The sequence below is a fragment of the Mobula hypostoma genome, chromosome 9, assembly GCF_963921235.1.
Source record: "Mobula hypostoma chromosome 9, sMobHyp1.1, whole genome shotgun sequence".
Taxonomy (NCBI): Eukaryota; Metazoa; Chordata; class Chondrichthyes; order Myliobatiformes; family Myliobatidae; genus Mobula; species Mobula hypostoma.
The window spans coordinates 145569037-145590430 of NC_086105.1; the positions used below are offsets into that span (position 1 = coordinate 145569037).

At 43.5% G+C, this 21394-nt stretch overlaps 1 protein-coding gene across 2 annotated transcripts in view; it reads right to left on the minus strand.

Annotated features, from left to right (window-relative positions):
* Positions 1-21394, minus strand: part of trrap (transformation/transcription domain-associated protein) — a 317959-nt gene that overhangs the window by 118499 nt on the left and 178066 nt on the right. For both annotated transcript variants that reach the window (XM_063059362.1, XM_063059361.1), the window contains exons 49-51: positions 16818-17031; positions 10037-10216; positions 5398-5544 (exon numbers count right to left, since the gene is read on the minus strand). In XM_063059362.1, the coding sequence (XP_062915432.1) occupies positions 5398-5544; positions 10037-10216; positions 16818-17031 (541 nt within the window). The remainder of the gene's footprint in view (positions 1-5397; positions 5545-10036; positions 10217-16817; positions 17032-21394) is intronic.

Genomic DNA, 21394 nt, shown 5'->3' on the forward strand with positions numbered 1-21394 from the left:
GTTGGTATCAGCAGGAGGTGCCACCTCAAGGCGGCAACATCCGTCATCAAAGATCCCTGCCATCCAGGCCATTCCATCTTCTCACAGTTACCACTGGGCAAGAGGTACAGAAGTCTTTAGTCCTACACCACCAGGTTCAAGAACAGCTACTTCCCTTCAACCATTCGGTCCTTGAAACATCCGGCAAAACTGTAATCACTACAGTTTGGTGATTTTATTTGACTACAGTACCGGTCATATGACCTACGATGATCTGTTGAACTTTTAATCTACTCTAAGATCAATCTAACCCTTTGCTCCTACATAGCCCTCCAGTTTTCTATCATCCATGTGCCTAAGTCTCTGAAATGCCCCAAATGTATCGGCCTACACCACCACCCCATACACCGACAACAGTGTAAAAATCTCTGACATCCCCCCTATACTTTCCTCTGACATGTGCTCACCCCCCCACCCCCCACACCGTGTTTATTTCAGCTTTCCTGGCATCTGCAGTTTTTCATATTTCCACTCCATGTGCAGGGTTACTACCACACATCCTAATCACTACAGTTTAGCAACACTCTGAGATTCAAACACAAAATGCCGGAGGAACTCAGCATCTAAGGAGGGGAATAAACAGTCAACGTTTCGGGCTGAGATCCGTCATCAGGAACACTATGACCAGTTTGTAGTAAATGGACTTCTTTTATTCTAACTGCATTTTGTAAACATTGTGCATAGTTTATGTTAAAATAATTTTCTTGTGAATGCTGCTCATCTGATGCTGTGTGCCCGAGACGCTGATGCACACATGGATTTCTTTTATTTTATTGAGATTCAGCACAGAACCAGCCCTTCCGTGCTGCTCAACAACCCCCCATTTAACCCTAGTTTAATCACAGGACAATTTACAATAAATGCCCAATTAAACTACGAACCAGAATGTCTTTGGACTGCGGGAGGAAACTGGATCACCCAGAGTAAATGCACCCAGCCACAGGGAGAATGTACAACTCCTTACAGGCAGCGGTGGGAAGTGAGCACGGTTGGCTGGTATTGTAAAGCATTAAAGAATATCTATGTTTTTTGTTGAAATTTTGTCTTATGAAATCATCGTTGAAAATGACGCTTTTTGTTATGCTTGTACTGACCAAAATAAATTTCATTCATTCATTCATTGTTCTAAGCACTACGCTACCATTCCACCCTGTGTACTTGTGCACAGGACAATAAACTTGACTTTGACTTTGAATGACATTCATCAATTAAATATTTCACACAACCGAATTCCTCATAGTAGGGTCTCCTTCAGAAGTAACTGCAAAAGAAATTAAAAGAAAAGCAAACATCTTAGTGAGACTCTAAACTCCACCATCAACACATCAACCTTGGGCCAGCAAAATGACACAATAAGGACTGTATAACTAAGTGAGACTGCTTCAACACAAGCCATTAACGCATCGCTCATTGCCATTAATAGCATTTATTTGCATAAATAGGCCATCTGTGCCAATTTAATTAAGTGCACCTCTCAAATATCACCACACATGCACACATCACATCTTTACCTTTTCACCATGGACACAACAGTGGGTCGGGAAATGGACCTTGTTGTCAGACTTTCCGAATCTGTGCCAGCTCTTGACAGAAAGCTACCAAATTAGTCCATAAAACTATATGACATTGGAGCAGAATTAGGTTATTCAGCCCATCAAGTCTGCTCTGCCATTCCATCATAGCTGATGGAATCCCTTTCAAATCTATTCTCCCGCTTTCTCCCCGCATCCTTTGATGCCCTGACTAATCAAGAAGCTATCAACCTCAGCCTTAAATATACTCAGTGACTTGGACTGCACAACTGTGTGTGGCAATGAATTCAACAGATTCATCACCCTCTGGCTAAACAAATTCCTCCTCATCTCTTCTAAAGGAATATCTTATCCTGAGATTGTGTCCTCTGTTCCTAGTCTCTCCCACTACAGGAAACATCCTCACCACATCCACTCTATCTAGGCCTTTCACTATGTGATAGGTTTTAATGAGATTCCCCTTCATTCTTCTGAATTCCAGTGGATACAGGCCCCGAGACATCAAGCGCGCCTCATGCATTAACCTTTTCATTCCTGGGATCCTTCTCGTCCGCTCCACAATTTCTTTGCAAACCCTTAAGTGTCCATCCAATTTTCTTTTAGGATTTACTATTCTGTCTGATTCTGCTGCCTTTTCGGCTTTCAGGCTTCAAAATAAAACCATGTCAAAGCACAAAAAAAGCCAAAGCTTCCAGAACTTCATAAAACTATTGTTTCCAGATTCCAAATGGTGAAAAAAAAACAAAGTTCAAAGTAATTTTATTATCAAAAAACATAGCTATATGTCACTGTATACAAGCCTGAGATTCATTTTCTTGCAGACATTCACAGTAGAACAAAGAAATCAATGAGAAACCACACATAGAGACTGACAAACAATCACGGTGCAAAAGACAAACTGTGCAAATACAAAAAATAATAATAATGAATAGAAAATAAGTAATACTGAGAACACGAGCTGTAGAATCCTCGAAAGTGAATCCATAGGTTGTGGAATTGGTTCAGTGTTGTGACAAGTGAATAAATCCACACTGGTTCAGAAGCCTGATGGTTGAAGTAGCTGCTTCAAGGAGGCTTCAATTATACCTCTGCCTAAGAAGAACGTGATAACCTGCCCCAATGACTATTGTCCAGTACATCCACTGTAGTGAAGTGCTTTGACAGGTTGGTGAAGAAACACATCATCTCATGTCTGAGAAGTGACTTGGATCCGCTCCAATTTATTGATCACTTATTTAGAGATATAGCGTGGAATAAACCCATCTAAGAAAAGATGTGCTGGCAATGGAGAGGGTCCAGAAGAGGTTCATTAGAATGATTATGGGAATGAAAGGGTTAACGTATGACAGACATTTGATGACTCTGAGTCTACTCATTGGAATTTAGAAGAATGTTGGGGTGGGGGTGGGAGTCTCATTGCAACCTATCAGATATTGAAAGGCCTGGTAGAGTGGATGTGAAGAGGATGTTTCCATTAATAGAAGAGTCTGGGATCCAAGGGCACAGCCTCAGATTTAAGGGAAGTCCCTTTAAAACTTAGATGAGGAGGAATTTCATTTGGTGAATGTGTGAGGAGCTGTGGAGGCCAAGTCACTGGGTGTATTTAAGACGGAGATCTCGATTGATAAGTGGGTTAAGGGTTATGGGGAGAAGATGTGAGAATGGGGTTGAAATAAAAAAATCAGCCATGACTGAATAGTAGAGCAGAGCAGTCCCGATGGGCTGAATGACTTAATTCTGTTCCTAGATCTTATGACTATGGCCTTGTTTCACTTGAATTTCTTATGCATTTAAAAGGAAAAAATACGCTGCAAAATCCAACTGCACGGCATCTGTACTTTGCACACAGTAAGTAACAGGAATCTGCTGTGGGTGCGGCTAAGGTACCAGTTAACTCGTTAGATGAATAGAGCTGGGAATCACTGATCCAAGAACAGCAATTTGAATCCCACCATAGAAGCCAGGAAATGTACATTCAATTAATAACTCTGGAATTTAACCGGAAACAAACTAGTTTCAGTAACAGAGTCGCAGTGTACAGAAATGGAGACCTTAGCCCAACTGGTCCATGCCAACTACACTTGTCTCATTTGCCAGCATTTGATCCACGTCCCTCTAACCAGGGTTTTCCAACCTTGTTAGCACTATGGGGCCTTACTATTAACCAAGGGGTCCATGGACCCCAGGTTGGGAATCTGCTCTAAATCTTTCCTATCCACGTACCTGCCCAAGTACCTTTTAAGTGGTGTCAATGATCTCTACCTGCCTCAACCACTTCCCCGAGCAGCCTAATCCATATACCGATCACATTCTGGATAGAAAAAGTTACCCCTCAGATCCCTATTCAATTTCTCCTCTCTCACCTTAAGCATATGCCCTCTAGGTTTTGATTCCACAACCCAGTAAAAAAAGAGTGCGCGCACTCAACCTGTCAGTGTCTCTCATAATATTCATCTTCTCTGTAAAATCACCCCCTTATTCTCCCACACGCCAATGAAAAAATCCCAACCTCTCTCCATAGTACATGGAGACGATACTAATAATAACAACAAAATGGCTGGACTGGTTTAACAACCCATTCTCCAATATTCTCTAATGAGTAAATCTGTGTGTGTGTGTTTTTTTTTACAGTAAGAAGGCAGGAGATTGGATTTGTGACAATTCTGCTCCTCTGCCTTCTGGTGTACATCTGCCTTCCTTATCTTTTCTGATCTATATGTGACTCCACACCCGCAACAGGTTGACTCTCCTCAGCTCAAATGAAGTTAGGGATTGCCAATAAATGTTGCACTGCCAGTGATAACCACATCCCATAAACAAGTTGCTGAGCGAATCACAGGTAACGATGAGTCAGCATACAGGAGAGAAATAGGGCACACATCCAGCCCACGCCATCTTCTTTCTGCTACCATCCACAGGAGGTACAGAAGCCTTTAGTCCCACACCACCAGGCTCAAGAACATCTAGTTCCCTTCAACCATCCGGTTCTAGAACCAATCAGCACAACTCTAATCACTACAATTTAGCAAAACATTGATCACTGCACTAAAGTGGGCATTGATTACATTGTTCTGATTTTGTTTTTTCTTGTCAAAAATGAATATAATTTATGTTTGATTTATATTTTGCTTGTGAATGCTGCTTATCTGATACTAGTGGACACTAAACGAACTGGCAGAACCCTAATCAGCTACAATTTAGCTTCTCACAGCTACCAACAGGCAGGAGGTACAGAAGCCTGAGGTCCCACACCAAGTTCAAGAACATCTATTTCCCTTCAATCATTTGGTTCTAGAACCATCTGGCGTAACTCTAATCACTACAATTTAGCAACACACAAAAAAATGCTGGATCTCAGCAGGCCAGGCAGCATCCATGAAGAGGAATAAACAGTCAATGTTTTGGGCCTAAGCCCTTCATATGCAAGACTATTACGACTTTGCACCAAAAATTGACTTGTTTTTGGTTCTATCTGTATTTTCTAATGAATAATTTATGCTGAAGTTAATTTTCTTGTGATTGCTGCCTATCTGGAGCTATGTTTCTGTGATACTGCTGCAAGTTTCAAAGTTCAAAGTAAATTTATCTCACCGATTACTAGCCCAAGATTCACTTTCTTATGGGTAGAACAAAGATATGCAATAGAATCAGTGTAAAACTACAAAGACTGACAAGCAAACAATGTGCAAAAGATAACAAACTATGCAAATACACAATGTTTTTCATTGCACCGAGGCATAAAAGTATGATAATATATTCAACTTTCAAATGAAAGAAACAAGAAGCAGGTGAGCTTCCACCCATTAAAAGTCTCCACAGTACTCACTTTTACTTCTCTAAGAGAGTCCAGGAACTTATCGTGCCTGTTTGTCAGCATGTGCAGCTGGTTCCCAGCATCCTTTTCAGATTGCTCCTTGGTTTTTGGCGTACTGCTCTGATCTCCAGGTGCCAGCTCAATATCAATTTCCACATCCTAGGTAAGAATTATTGAGAAAAATATTACAAATACTCATTTGCACCGAAGATAAAATGCTAACTCTTATTGCTATGCTTATTGCTTTACCAGGATCAGTATAACTGAAAGCAGCGCCATAGATTTAAATAATTTTAGCCATTTAGACCATAAGACATAGGAGCAGAATTAGGCCATTTGGCCCATTGAGTCTGCTCCGCCATTTCATCATGGCTGATCTGATTTTCCTCTCAGCCCCATTTTGGAGCAGTACAGAAGCATAGTGGTTAGCATAACGCTTCACAGTACCAGTTGTTAGATCAGGGTTCAATTCCCATTGCTATCTGTAAGGAATTTATATGTTTTCCCTGTTACTGCTTGGGTTTCTTCCGGGTGCTCCAAATTCCTGCCACATCCCAAAGACGTGCAAGTTAGGGAGTAAGTAGTGGGCACGCTATGTTGGCACCAGAAGCATAGTGACATGTGTGGCCTGTCCCCAGCACATCCTCAGACTGTATTGTATTAATGCAAACAGTGCATTTCACTGTATGCTTCGATGCACATGTGCCAAATAAAGCTGATCTTTTCATACAGGACACCATCTGCAAAAGGAGCTCAGATCTACAAAATAAACATTTATCAGCAGCTATTCAAAATCGTAGGTGGAAATTCACACAAGCTCTTGTCTCACTGGTTTCCTTCAATCCACCATTCACATCGTCAGCTAACTAGAACGCAAGCATTGCAATTTTCTCCTTAAACACCTCCCACACCTTTCTGAGTATATTCCCTTAAACAAATACATCCTGCTAAGAATTAATTATAGCCCAATGAGTACCTAGAGACCTAGGCCATGGAATTTCCAGATCTGTTTAAAAAAAACAATCTGTCACTGTAAATCCAAATGATGTCTACACTTCATGCTACCTTGGGAAAGCAGGGAATTCAAGCTTAGGGTGGCATGGTAGTGTAGTGATTAGCATAACATTATCACAGCACCAACGACCCAGATACAATACTCCCACTGTTCATCTGTTCTCCCCATGACCACGTGGGTTTCCTGCGGGTGCTCCAGTTTCCTCCCACGCTCCAAAGGCATACAGGTTAGTAGGTTAATTGGTCATATGGGTGTAATTAGGCTTGTTGGGTCAGAAGGGCTTGGTACCGTGCTGTATCTCTAAATAAAAATAAATAAAACAAATAACCAAGGGCCCCCGCCACCCCAGACATTCTTCCTTCTCCCACCTCCCAATGGGCAAAAAATACAAAAGCTTTCAATATGCATACCACCAGCATCAAGAGCAGCTTCTGTTGTTATAAATCTCTTGCATGAACTTTTTAAATGTAAAAGATCTCCCAATATTCCTTGCACCTTATTACAGTCTCCCTGAACCGCACTCTCTGTAACACTACATCTAACCCTCTGCATCAGATTTCCACAAGGACAATGAACCAACCCATGATCACTACACCACTATTTTACTCTTTTTGCACTATATGTAAAACTTAATTTTTAATATACATTTCTTATTGTAATTTATAGCATGTTTTAAGTATTGCAATGTACTGCTGCCACAAAACAACAAATTTCATGATATATGTCAGTGTTATTAAACCTGATTCTGACTAAATTCTGCATTTCTCCTTTATACCATCTTGACCTGTTAGTGTTTTGAAAGATCTTTCTGGATGGTACACAAACAAAAGCTTGTCACTCTATCTTGAGCAATACACACAAAATGCTGGAGGAACTCAGCACGTCAGCCACCATCTATAGAGAGAAATAAACAGTCGATGTTTCAGACCAAGACCCTTCATTAGGACATGAATCATGTATCTGATTCCATGTGACAACAAATAAACCAATTAACAGTATTCCACTATATACAACATCAAACATTGAGAAGATTAGGAAACAAAGCCCACTCCAGTTAGTGGAAAACAGAAACAGTAATTGTTTAGATATACTCAGTGGCCACTTTATTAGGTATACCTGCTTGTTAATGCAAATATCTAATCAACCAATCATGTGGTAGCAACTCAATGCATATCCCTTGCAGATATGGTCTAGAGCAGTCATTCTCAACAGGGGCCCTGGCACATTGAAAGGGGGCCACCGACTGAAAACTGTGAGAAGGGGAGCCCCAAGGGTTTATGGGGGCCCTGGTAACTGAACCGATGAAATACCCGAGCAGCAACCTTCATTGGAGTTAATAGTCTCCCTCCTATTTATAATAACTTTCCAACACACCGTTTGAATTCGGCGCACCTGGTAAATTCATTGCTTAAGCTCCTCCCACACAGCCTCACTTCAGAGTCAGTCGCGAATCAGACTGCACCGGGTCAACGTATTCAATCAAGGGTTCTCCCATCTATTATCGCCATACTTCATTCTCCGAAGATCAGCACGTCTGGCTAGGCCTTTTTTATATATGTTTGGATATATTATACATTAAGGTAGGTTGTGAAAAGTCTTTATTACTGCATATGAAGTCACCGAAAAAAAAATCCCTGGCTCCAGGTGACAGCATTTTTTGTCAGTAATGTATCTGTATTTCACACGCTTATTATTTTCAGAAATAATTCTACCCATGAGTTCCTTGGTGAAAAAAAAGTGTTGGCAGTATTCAGTGGAATACTTATCGTATGGTTTCATCGCATACAGTCTTTTTTTAAGTTTTGTGTAGTATGTCAGAATGTTCAAGTTTTCTTGGTGTTCAATAATAAATGATTTTCTGTCTATCTGTTCGTGTTGTATCCCTGTTTGAAAGGGGGGGGGTCTGGAAACCTGAGAAGAGTTCCTAAGGGGGCAGTGGCCAAAAAATGGTTGAGAATCACCGTTCCGACCAAAAATCAGAATGGGGAAGAAATATGATCTAAGTGACTTTAACTGTGGAATTATTGCTGGTGCCAAACAGGGTAGTTGGAGTATCTCAGAAACTGCTCATCTCCTAGGATTTTCATGCACAGTCTCCAGAGTTTACAGAGAATGGTGCGAAAAGCAAAATAAAAATATTCAGAGAACAACAGTTCTGTGGTTAAAATACCTTGTTAATGAGGTCAGAGGAAATGGCCAAACTGGTTCAAGCTGACAAGAAGGCAACAGTAACTCAAATAACCACACGTTTCAACAGTGGCGTGTGGAAGAGCATCTCTGAACACACAACATATTGAACCGTGATATGGGCTAAGGCAGAAGAGCATGAACACACACTCATTGGTCACATTATTAGGTGCAGGAGGTATCTAATAAAGTGTCCACTGAGTCTATATGGCCACAACACATTTACTTTTCCTGAACGTGGCGCCACAGTTCAGTTTCTCACTGATTTTTTTTTGTATGTGATCCTAGGGCAATGCAGGCTGTTGAAACATTATTTAATAAAGTGTTTCCCTTAAAATAAAGTCATGCTGTATTTCATTAATCTGCCTAATTTAAAAGGGGAAGTAGTTACTCTACCCCAGAGAGAGCACTCACATTTCACGAGGCAAATTCTTCACTGCGGTAACCTTTCTCACACTGACCAACCAAGGCTCAATTTTATAATCTTAAAATGATGTTGGCTTTCTAACAGAAATATGGCCCAGGGCTGGCTGGTCACGTGGGTCTGAAGTTGCTAATACACAGAGGAAAACCCTTTTACAAGCGCTGTGGTGTGCCTAAAGGCAAATGAAAATTTTCCCACATAATTAACAAGAACTGTGTTCAAGGAATCCAGCCTCAATCTACTTTGTAACAGACACAGAGCTAGTCCTGGCTTGATTCAGTTTGTCTAATGCTTTACCTCAGAAATCAGGAGAACAACAGTTCTCATTGAGGGGTGAGTAGCTTTAAGTTCTTGGGTGCCAACATCTCTGAAGATCTATTCTGGGCCCAACATATTGATGCAATTATGGAGAATGCAAGCCAGCAGCTAAATTTCATTAGGAGTTTGAGGAAATTTGGTATGTCACCATAAACTAGCAAATTTCTACAGTTGCCATGAAGGGCATTCTAACTGTTTACATCATCGTCTGGTACGGAGGGGCCACTGCACAGGATGGGAGAAAGTCAAACAGGGTTCTAAACTCAGCAAACTCCATCATGGGCACTAGCTTCCCCACCATGGAGGCCTTCATCAAAAGATCCTCCATCATTAAGGACCCCCACCTCCCAGGACACGCTCCCTTCTCATTATTACCACCAGGGAGGAAGTACAGGAGCCTGAAAACATGTATTCAATATTTTAGGAACAGCTTCTTCCAGTCAGCCATCAGATTTCTGAATGGACCATGAACACTACCTCACTTCTTGCTTTCTTTTTGCACTATTTTTCATATATTTATTATTGTAATCGATAGTTTTTCCAAAACTGATTGCACTACACCGCTGCCACAAAACAGCAAAATTCGCAACATAAGTCAGTGATAATAAATCGGTTTCTGATTCTGAACTTCCACATTGTTTCACTAGTTAGTGGGCTCTGCAGGTCAATAGAAGAGGGAAAAGTACAATTTTCCAGCAACAAATTACCTCCTCTTTGCTCTCACTGTTCTCCCTCTCCCGCGGCTCCTGCTTCACGTGCGTTACCATGGCAAAGGCTGCGCGGTCATGGCTGTCGGCCAGGTTAATGACGTTGGTGATGGATGGCAGCATGGCACCCTGACAACTGGTGCTGATGGTAGTGTTTTTCTCACAAACAGCAAGCAGCAACTGGAGGAAGAGCAGGAACACAGTCATCAAGACCCAAATAACACATTGTCATCAGTACACACAAAACAGCATCCATCATCAGGGTCCCCCACCACCCAGGTCATGCTCTCTTCTCGCTGCTGCCATCAGGGAGAAGGTACAGGAGCCTCAGGACTCACACCCCCAGGATCAGGAATAGTTATTACCCCTCAACCATCAGGCTCTTGAACCAAAGGGAATAAGATAATTTACACAATTTCACTTGCCCCACTACTGAAATGTTCCTACAACCTATGGACTTACTTTCACGGACCCTTCATCTCATGTTCTTGATATTTATTGTTTATTTATTTACTTTTATCATTTCTTACTTTTAGTATTTGCAGAGTTTGTTGTCTCTTGCATACCAATTGAACGCCCAGCTGGTGCAGTCTTTTATTGATTCTATTACAGTTATTATTCTACTATGGCATTAGAGTATGCCCACAAGAAAGTGAATCTCAAAGTTGCATATGGTGACATAGTATATGTAATTCCTTTAATAAATCTACTTCAGACATTTGGAACTCAGCAGGTCAGGCAGCATCTACACAGAGGAAAAACAATCAGACTCAGGTCAGTCAGCCTCCATGGAGTGGAATAAACAGTCAAACTCAGGTCAGTCAGCGTCTGTGGAGAATTAACACTGAACGTTTCAGACTGAGACCCTTCATCTGGACTGGAGAGGATGGAGGAAGAAGCCAGAATAAGAAGTTAGTGAGAGGAGGAAGGAGTACAAGCTGACAGGTGACAGGTGAGGGGGAAAGTGGGTGGGTGGGGGAGAGGGGAATGAAGTGGATAAGTGGAAAAGCTAAATGGCTGAGGAAGGAATCTGACAGATCAGGACAGTGGACAATGGGAGAAAGGGAAGGAGGAGGGGTACAGAGGGAGGTGATGAGCAGGTGAGGTGAAGAGAAGGGATAAGATAGGAACCAGAATGTGGAATGAAAAAGAGAAGGGGAGAGAAGATAAACTATTGGAAATTAGAGAAATCAATGTTCACACCATCAGGTTGGAGGCTTCCCAGACAGAATATGAGGTGTTCCTCCTCCAACCGGAGAGTGGCCTCATCGTGGCAGTAGAGGAGGCCATGAACTGACACATTGGAATAGGAAAGGGAAGTAGAATTAAAATTGGTTGTCACTGTAAGATCTTGACTGTTGAGGCAGATGGAGCAAAGTTTCTCGACGAAGCAGACTCCTGTCTACGTTAAGTCTCCTCGATGTAGAGGAGGCTGCACTAGGATCACTGGATATGGTAGATGACCCTGACAGACTCGCAGGTGGTCGCCTGAAGGCCCTTGTGTTTATCATGATTATCAGTTGTGCCGCAGCCAACCCACACATTTTTGTAGCTATAAACTAATGGTGATGTCTATTGATGGGGAGGAGCACACTTAGAGAAGTTAATGAACCAGCAGTGCAAGGGAGCCGCAGTAACACACTCAGCTGAAATGATGAGATCCCAGAGTTAGGCAACATGCAGAGCTGATATTAACTCAGGAAGATTCGCCAATTCTTTGATCCTCTAATTAGGCAAAGATAAATAGAAACAAACTGTTTCATTTTTCATCCTGCTATTCAGGCCAATGTTTACAGCAGACTTTAATCATTTGGAAACCAAAGCAGAAAATATGAGCAAGTCAGAGGCCACAGAGAGAGAGTTAGTGACTTCTGGAAAGACGGCGCCAGCGACCAACAGCAACACCCTCCAGACAGCTCACAAAATTAGTAGGTACTCTTCTTCTAAGTATACTTCCTCTGAACTGTGATGACTACAGCCGGAATTTTCCCCTTTAAAGATGAATTTTTGAGCCCACTCAACAATCTGGCACTTCTGCGATCACCTGGGGGACTCGGCGCAGATGAGAGCAGAGAGAACAGCTACAGTCATTACTGAGAGTGTACACTCAGTTAATTCCTAATGGCAGAACACGAATCTGTGGTCGACTCCATTACTCCACTCTGATTGAAGCGGTGATAAAAGGACAAGAGCAGAAAACAAATAGGTGATCAGCGCCCCCTGTTTGCGTTTGACCTTTCTCTTCTCACTGCTGCCGGCAGGAACCCTAACGCCCCCAGGTTTGGGAGCAGCTGTTGCCCTGCAGCCATCGGGCTCCTGGACTGGCTTCACTTGCTTCCGCACTGAACGCACTCTGCAGCTGTGGACTCACTTTCAGGGTCTCTGCAGATGATGTTCCTTGTGTTTTTACTTACTTCTTCTTTTAGTGGTTGGATGATTTAACCAAGAGGCTTCAGAGCTGAATTGACTCTGGGCTCCTGGACCAGCTCTACTCGCCTCAGCGGCTGCGTAGTTATGGACTTACTTTCGGGGACTCTGCAGTTAATGTTACTTGTTTACTTTTTATTGTTCCTCTATGTTGCCTGAATTGGGTAGTGTGCCCTATGAGATAGGTTGAGTGAACTCGGCTTTTTCTCCTTGGAGCCACAGAGGATGAGAGGTGACCTGATAGAGGTGTATAAGATGATGAGAGGCATTGATCGTGTGGATAGTCACTGCTTGGAAGTAGGTACAGAGGTGATGTCAGGAGTAAGTTTTTTTTAACGCAGAGAGTGGCAAGTGTGTGGAATGGGCTGCCGGCGATGGTGGTGAAGGTGGATACGATAGGGTCTTTTAAGAGACTCCTGGATAGGTACATGGTGCTTAGAAAAATAGAGGGCTATGGGTAACCTTAGGTAATTTCTAAGTACATACATGTTCAGCACAGCATTATGGGCTGAAGGGCCTGTATTGTGCTGTAGGTTTTCTATGTTTCTATGTTTGCACAATTTGTTCTTTTTTCGCACATTGTGTGTTTGATGGTCTTGTGTGGAGTTTTTCTTTAAATGGGTTCATTGTGTTTCTTTGTTTTGTAGCTGCTTGCAAGATGAATCTCAAGGTTGTTTACTTTATACATACTTTGATAATAAATATACTTTGAACTCATTGATTTGCTATGCTGGCTGGAGTCAGGGCTTTTTGCTTTGACTCTTGGTAGGGTCACCCATGCCAAACAGGTCAAAGGGTAGAGGTCAGACTAAGAGTGGTCCACCGGACCTCCAGGTTCAGGGGTTCAGCTCAGGGCTAACAACCCTGAATGGTCAAGCAAAACTGTTACGGAAACAGCAATAAAGAATCCTTCTACATCTGAGTGCGACCGTATTCCACAGTCTCCACCTGGGACTTGCATGACTGACAGGAAACCGAGAGGAGGCTACTGACACAATGAAGGAAGCCCCTGAACACTGCCAAATCAAGACCAGAATTGGCCAAAGACAGACAGAGGTGGAGCACCTTCATTGCCAGAGGTGTATTGGGTAGTAAGTACAATCTTCTATAACTTATGTATGATTTATATTCTAAGCGTTGTCTGTACCTACAGGACATGTCTGTGATGCTGCTATATTTTCATTACACTTGTACACATCACAATAAACTCGACCTGAAAATATTAGCTCCATTTCTCTCTCTCTGCCAGTGTTCCTTAATATCACACAGCACTGGAATAGGCCCTTCCACCCACATTATCTGCATGAAACATGATACACATTGAACTAAATTTCTTCTGCTTGCACGTGATCCATAACACTCTATTCCTGCATATTCATGTTTCTGTCTAACAACCTGTAAACACCAAATAATCTGCAGATGCTGGGGTCAAAGCAACACTCACAACACGCTAGAGGAACTCGGCAGGTCGGGCAGCATCTGCGGAAAAGATCAGTCGACGTTTTGGGCCGGAACCCTTCGTCAGGACTGTAGAGGGAAGAGGCAGAGGCCCTATAAAGAAGGTGGGGGGAGGGTGGGAAGGTGAAGAGAAAACACTTCACTTGTGAGTCTGTTGGGGTCATCTATTGCATCCGGTGCTCCTGGTGCGGCCTCCTCTACATTGGTGAAACCCGACGCAGATTGGGGGACCGCTTCGTCGAGCACCTCCGCTCCGTCTGCCACAACAGACAGAATCTCCCAGTAGCCACCCACTTCAACTCTGCTTCCCGCTCCCATTCAGATATGTCCATACATGGCCTCCTCTACTGCCATGATGAGGCTAAACTCAGGTTGGAGGAGCAACATCTCATATACCGTCTAGGTCGCCTCCAGCCCCTTGGTATGAACACAGAATTCTCCAACATCCGGTAATTCCCTCCCCCTCCCTTCCTCTATCCCTATGTCACTCTGCCCTCTCCTCCAGCTGCCTATCACCTCCTTCATGGTTCCACCTCCTTCTACTAGCCATTGTGTTTTCCCCTATTCCTTCTTCACCTTTCCTGCCTATCCCCTCCCTGCCTCCCCTCCCTCACCCCTTTATCTTTCCCCTTACTGGTTTTTCCACCTGGAACCTACCAGCTTTCTCCTTCCCACTCTCCCCCACCTTCTTTATAGGGCCTCTGCCCCTTCCCTCTTCAGTCCTGACGAAGGGTTCCGGCCCGAAACGTCGACCGATCTTTTCCACGGATGCTGCCCGACCTGCTGAGTTTCTCCAGCATGTTGCGAGTGAACCTGTAAACACCACCATCATATCTGTTCCCACCACAACTCCAGCTGTCCATTTTTGGCACCCACCACTCTAATGTAAGTAAAAAAGCCCCACACATCTCCTTTAAGCTTTCTCCCTCTCGTCTTAAGTGCATGTCCTCTAGTATCTAATGTTTCTCAGCTAGGATAAAGATTCTGACCCGATCAATGCTTCTGATACATTACGATCAATCAGATTAGCAACACTCCAAGGAAAAGTTGTGAACTATCATGACCTGCTCTTCACCTACTCCCCTTTATTCCACAGCCCATTTTCATCTCCTATTAAATTCCATCTTCTTCAGCCCTTTACCTTTTCCACCAGTCCCCTTCCATCTTCTTATTTCATTTACCTTTCCCCACCCACCCACCTTCCCCTTCACCTTGTTTCACCTATCAGCTTTTACTCCTTCCCCTCCCACCCACATTCTTATTCTGGCGTCCATCCCCTTCCTTTCCAGTCTGGATGAAGGTTCTCGGCCTGTTTATTTCACTCCATAAATGCAGGTGGGTGGGACTAAGCAGAAGATCAGGTCAGCACAGACTAGGTGGGCTGCATCACTCTACGACTCAACCATGGTATTTTGTGCTCACAACATTGCTGTTGGTTTTAGATGGAGTAATGAGGGAGTTCCTGTGGAGACCTGCCAGTTTCAGAAAGGCTCCCATCTATTCTGGACATTATGTGCAATTCAACATTAAATGATTCAAGATCTGACGACACTAATGTTATCGACTGAACATGGTATGGGTTTGACCGCTTATGGGAGATGCCGCTGACAAAGCCATAGGTTAAAAGCACAGTCTATACCGAGACTGCCGCGTCCAGAAAGGCCTCTGAAATATTACGAGCCCTGCATGGGGAGTATGCTTTTTGAACATACCTGCAGGCTCTGTGAAGCTAAGGAGATCTGCAGCAGTTATACACATTCCACACCCTACGTGAAATTCAGCTCTACAACTTCATGGGGCTTCGAGCTGGCATACAGGAGCAGTAAAAGAATGTTACGCAAAATGAATCCCCTTCAAGAACCAGAAAACATTTTAACCCAAAGCAGTTGTTTCTTCAATGCTCTTATTTCATCTTCGTGGCAAGAGAAAATCACATACCAACGTATTATTTGTGCAGTGCATTCGGGACCCACCAATAGACAATCCTTAGAAGAACATCATACCCGGCTGGAGTGATCACACTACCACTGCTCTGCATTTAAATTCAAACTTCCAAAGTGAATCACTTCACTTCACACAGAGAATCACTTCTCCCTACATCCAAACTCAAAATCTCTGCAATATTTCGTATTTCAAGATTCAAGATTGTTTAATGTCACTTCCTATAAACAAGTGGAAAGGAAAAGTGAAATAACTGTTATTCCAAATCCGATGCAACACAAAAAAACACATTAAGATAAAGAACAATAATAACAAAAAACACAATAAATATAAATACATAAGATAGCTTATTGTATAAGATAGATTGATCGTATGGCCATAGGAGGAGTCTGTACATAGGGTGTACATGATAAAGTAGTGGTGGTTAGGGGTGCGAGTGGGGGGCTAGTAGGTGGAGCTATTGATCAGCCTTACTGCTGGGGGGTAGTAACTGTTTTTGAGTCTGGTGGTCCTGGCATGGATGCTACATAGCCTCCTCCCTAATGGGAGTGGGACAAATAGTCCATGAATAGGGTGGGAGGGTTCCTTCATGATGTTAGTGGCCCTTTATCTGCAACCTTCTGTATACATGTCCTTGATAGTGGGTAGACTGGTGGCGATGAGGCATTGGGCAGTTTTGACTACCCACTGTAGAGCCCTCCTGCAATGCAGTTTCCATACTATGCAGTGATGCAGCTTTGTTAGGATGCTCTCTGCCATGAATCTGTAGAATGATGTGAGTACAGATGTGCAAAGTCCGGTTCTTTTCAGGCTCCTCAGAAAGCAGAGGCATTGGTGAGCAATGTGTTCTGGGAGCATGAGAGATTGTGCGAGATGTGCACTCCCACTAAAGTGATCTGGTGTAACCAAGGCACCTGCAAAGGGAAGCTGACAGTGACGACAATTCTTTCCTCACCTCAATACACTGCTTGATCCAGAAGTGACTTCCCATGGCCTCCCAGTTCTGGGAACAGGTGATGTAGAGCAACCGATCGTAGACCCGCCGCCTCATGGAGTTGTCGAAAACTTCAAAGAACTTGGCCCGGATGTGGGGCTGGCAACAGCGCAATCCAGCTAGGAATGCTGGCTCCAGCTTCGCTGTGAGTTCACTGCCAGAAAGGTTGTCATCCCTGCATCAGATATCACAAGCACCGAGGATTCAGCATGTACAGAGTAAAGAAGATTGGAATATGTACAAGTGCACACACAAAATGCTAGATGAGCTCAGCAATCAGTCTGCATCTAAGGAGAATAAACCTTTCTGGCTGAGACCCTTCATGAGTTTCTTCAGCATTCTGTGTGTTGCTCAAGATTTCCAGGATCTGTAGAATCTTTTATGACATTCTCGCCTGTTATGGTCTATCTATGAATCCAGGCACATGCAATCTGGCTGATACAGATCTCCCTTTCAAAAGATCCAGGTTCCTGCTCTCCCATATGGTCAAAGGTTACGGGGAGAAGGCAGGAGAATAGAGTTGAAAGGGAAAATAAATCGACCGTGATCGAATTGTGGAGCAAGCTGTGTACGGAAAAGGTTCAAGAACAGTTACTACTCCTCAACCATCAGATGCCTGACCCAGAAGGTTCAACTTCATTCAACCCAACACAGTTTGCAATGCAGTTTCCGTACTATGCAGTGATGCAGCTTTGTTAGGATGTTCCCACTACCTGTGGACTCATTTTCAAGGACACTTCATCTCATGTTCTTGTCAATTACTGCTTATTTCTTATAATAATTATTGTTTTGTTTTTTTTTCTTTTTGTATTTGCAGTTTGTTATCTTTTACATATTGGTTGTTTGCCTGTCTTGTCATGGGTGGTTTTTCATTGATTCTATTGTGTTTCTTCATATTTACTTTGAACGCCCGCAATAAAATAAATCTCAAGGCAGTATATGGTGACATATATGTTCTTTGAGAATAAATTTACTTTGAACTTTGGAGGAGTAGAAGAAATTTGGAGCAAAAATTAAAGTAGATCCAAAAAAGTCACTGAAGGAAGAATGAAGAAACAGACCAGTTAAGGTGCGGCAGGGATGTGGGGGAGAGACCTTAAGACATCAGGTTAGAATCAGGCCACTCGGCCCATCGAGTCTGCTCCGCCATTCTATCACGGTTCACTTAGTTTCCCTCTCAACCCCATTCTCCAGTATCTCCCTGTAACCTTTGACGCCCTTACTGATCAAGAACCTATCAACCTCCACTGTAAATATACCCAATGATTTGGCCTCCACAGCTGTCTGTGGCAATGAACTCCAGAGCCTCCTCCCTCTGGCTAAAACAATTTCACCTCATCTCAGAGGCGGGAGAGGAGAGATAGTGACAAGGTCAGAAGTAGGGATGGAGGAGAAGAAGGTGGGAAGAAGATGAAAGAGGAGTGAGATGGTGAAGGGGCAACAGAGACAAAGACAAGGAGGTGCAGGAGGAGGGAGCAGCTGGTGAGAGGGCAGAAAAAGGAGAAAAGGTCAGAGGAATGGAGGGGGTGAGTGTGGCAGATAAAAGGGAAAGAGGTGAGGAGGGCAGGAGGAGGACAGGGTGAAGAGGGTGGGAGAGAGGTTAGGAGGAGAGGGTCTGCGTAGGGGAGGAGGGAAATGGGGCAAGGGCAGCAGAAGAAAGGCCAAGAGGTGAGGAAGGTGGTCGGAAGGGTAGGAAGTTAGGATCAGGAGGACGTGAGGTCAGAGATAAGGGAGGGCATAGAGCTGAGGAAGGGAGGGGTGAGGGTCAGAGGGACAGGAGGGAGCAGAGCTGAGAGGGGCAAGGAGGGGTCTGGCAGGGGACTTGAGGGTGTCTGAGGTGTTACAGCAGAGGGAAGGGGCAAATGAGGAACAAGAGAAGCAGAGGAAGTAAGAGCAAAGGAGGGAGGTGCACAGCAAAGGAGATACTGTGGAGAATAACGTGCACCATGTTCTGTCGGAAACTGAAACTGGCTCTCTTCCATCACAGCATCATGTGCCAACTTGATCCGTACTAAGCACAAGAGATTTCAGAATTCTTCGAAGCCAAACTTTTAACAACGTTCGAAGACATGAAACGCATCATCTCAAAATATTTTAGTAGACAGGGCCGCCTCCTCCCCACAGGCCCCTGCTGAGGAGGCTGAACACCTTCTGCGGTGAATTAGCATTTACAAAATGAGATTTCTTTTCATTAGCTGTAAAATGGATTTCAAATATAAATTTACATTTCCTTCAATGCCAACCTCATTGGATAAGGTGATTTGGTATGCTGACATTAAGATAACCTTGCTTCTAAAATATAAACTATTGTATTCAACAGAAGCACCCACGTAAGTGGGAGGCACGAAGGCTGGTGAGTCAGTGTGCCCGGATTTCAAGGTCCCATCATCAGCTAGTCCAGGGGTCAATACCAAACATCAAAGCCAGAAGGATATTTGGAGGGCTGGAAGTCAAACACCAATGCCCGAAACCTGAAAAGCTATGATCTTGTGGCCATTACAGAGTCTTGGATGGCTCAGGGGCAGGAATGGTTACTTCAAGTGTATGTTTCAGAAAGGACAGGGAGGGAGGCAAAAGAGGTGGGGGTGTGGCACTGTTGATCAAAGATAACATCATGGCTGCAGAAAAGGAGGAAATTAGGAAGGGATTGTCCACGGAGTCTCTGTGGGTGGAAGTTAGGAACAGGAAGGGGTCAATAACTCTACTAGGTGTTTCTGACAGACCACCCAATAGTAACAGGGACATCGAGGAGCAGATAGGAAGATAGATTCTGGAAAGGTGTAATAATAACAGGGTTGTTATGGGGAGAGATTTTAATTTCCCAAATATCCATTGGCATCTCCTTAGAGCGAGGGGTTTAGATGGGGTGGATTTTGTTATGTGTGCGCAGGAAGGTTTCTTGACACAATATGTAGACAAGCCTACAAGAGGAGAGGCTGTACTTATCTGGTATTGGGAAATTAACCTGGTCAGGTGTCAGGTCCCTCAGTGGCAGAGCATTTTGGAGATAGTGATCATAATTCTATCTCCTCTACCATAGCATTGGAGAGAGCTAGGAACAGATAAGTTAGGAAAGCATTTAATTGGAGTAAGGGGAAATATGAGGCTATCAGGCAGGAACTTGTAAGCATAGTTTGGAAACAGATGTTCTCAGGGAAATGTACGGAAGAAATGTGGCAAATGTTCAGGGGATATTTGCGTGAGGTTCTGCATAGGTACGTTCTAATGAGACAGGGAAAAGATGGTAGGGTACAGGAACCGTGGTGTACAAAGGCTGTTGTAAATCTAGTCAAGAAGAAAAGAAGAGCTTACGAAAGGTTCAAAAAACTAGGTAATGATAGAGATCGAGAAGATTATAAGGCTAGCAGGAAGGAGTTTAAGAATGAAATTAGGAGAGCCAGAAGGGGTCAGGAGAAGACCTTGGCAGACAGGATTAAGGAAAACCCCAAGGCATTCTACAAGTATGTGAAGAGCAAGAGGATAAGATCTGAGAGAATAGGACCAATCAAGTGTGACAGTGGAAAAGAGTATATGGAACTGGAGGAGATAGCAGAGGTACTTAATAAGTACTTTGCTTCAGTATTCACTACAGAAAAAGACCTTGGCATTGGTCTTAACAATACAGGTATTGACTTAAATAGGTATTGACTTAACAGTGGACTGAAAAGCTTGAGCATGTAGATATTAAGGAAGAGAATGTGCTGGATCTTTTGGAAAGCATCAAGTTTGATAAGTCACTGGGACCGGTGTGCCAGAGGCGAGGAAGGAGATTGCTGAGCCTCTGGCGATGATCTTTGCATTATCAATGGGGACAGGAGAGGTTCCGGAGGATTGGAGGCTTGCGGATGTTGTTCCCTTATTCAAGAAAGGGAGTAGATAGCCCAGGAAATTATAGACCAGTGAGTCTTATTTCAGTGGTTGGTAAGTTGAGGGAGAAGATTCTGAGAGACAGGATTTATGAACATTTACACAGGCGTAATATGATTAGGAATAGTCAAGCATGGCTTTGTTAAAGGCAGGTCCTTCCTTACGAGCCTGTCTGAATTTTTTGAGGACTTGACTAAACACATTGATGAAGGTAAAGTAGTAGATGAAATGTATTTGGATTTTAGCAAGGCATTTGATAAGGTACCCCATGCAAGGCTTATTGAGAAAGTAAGGAGGCATGGGATCCAAGGGGACATTGTTTTGTGGATCCAGAACTGGCTTGCCCATAGAAAGCAAAGACTGGCTGTAGACGGGTCATATTCTGCATGGAGATCAGTGACCAGCGGTGTGCCTCAGGGATCTGTTCTGGGACCCCCACTCTTTGTGATTTTTATAAATGACCTGGATGAGGAAGTGGAGGGATAGGTTAGTAAACTTGCTGATGACACAAAGGTTGGGGGTGTTGTGGATAGTGTGGAGGGCTGTCAGGGTTAGAGCGGGACGTTGATAGGATACAAAACTGAGCTGAGAAGTGGCAGATGGAGTTCAACCCAGATAAGTGTGAAGTGGTTCATTTTGGTAGGTCAAATATGATGGCAAATATAGTATTA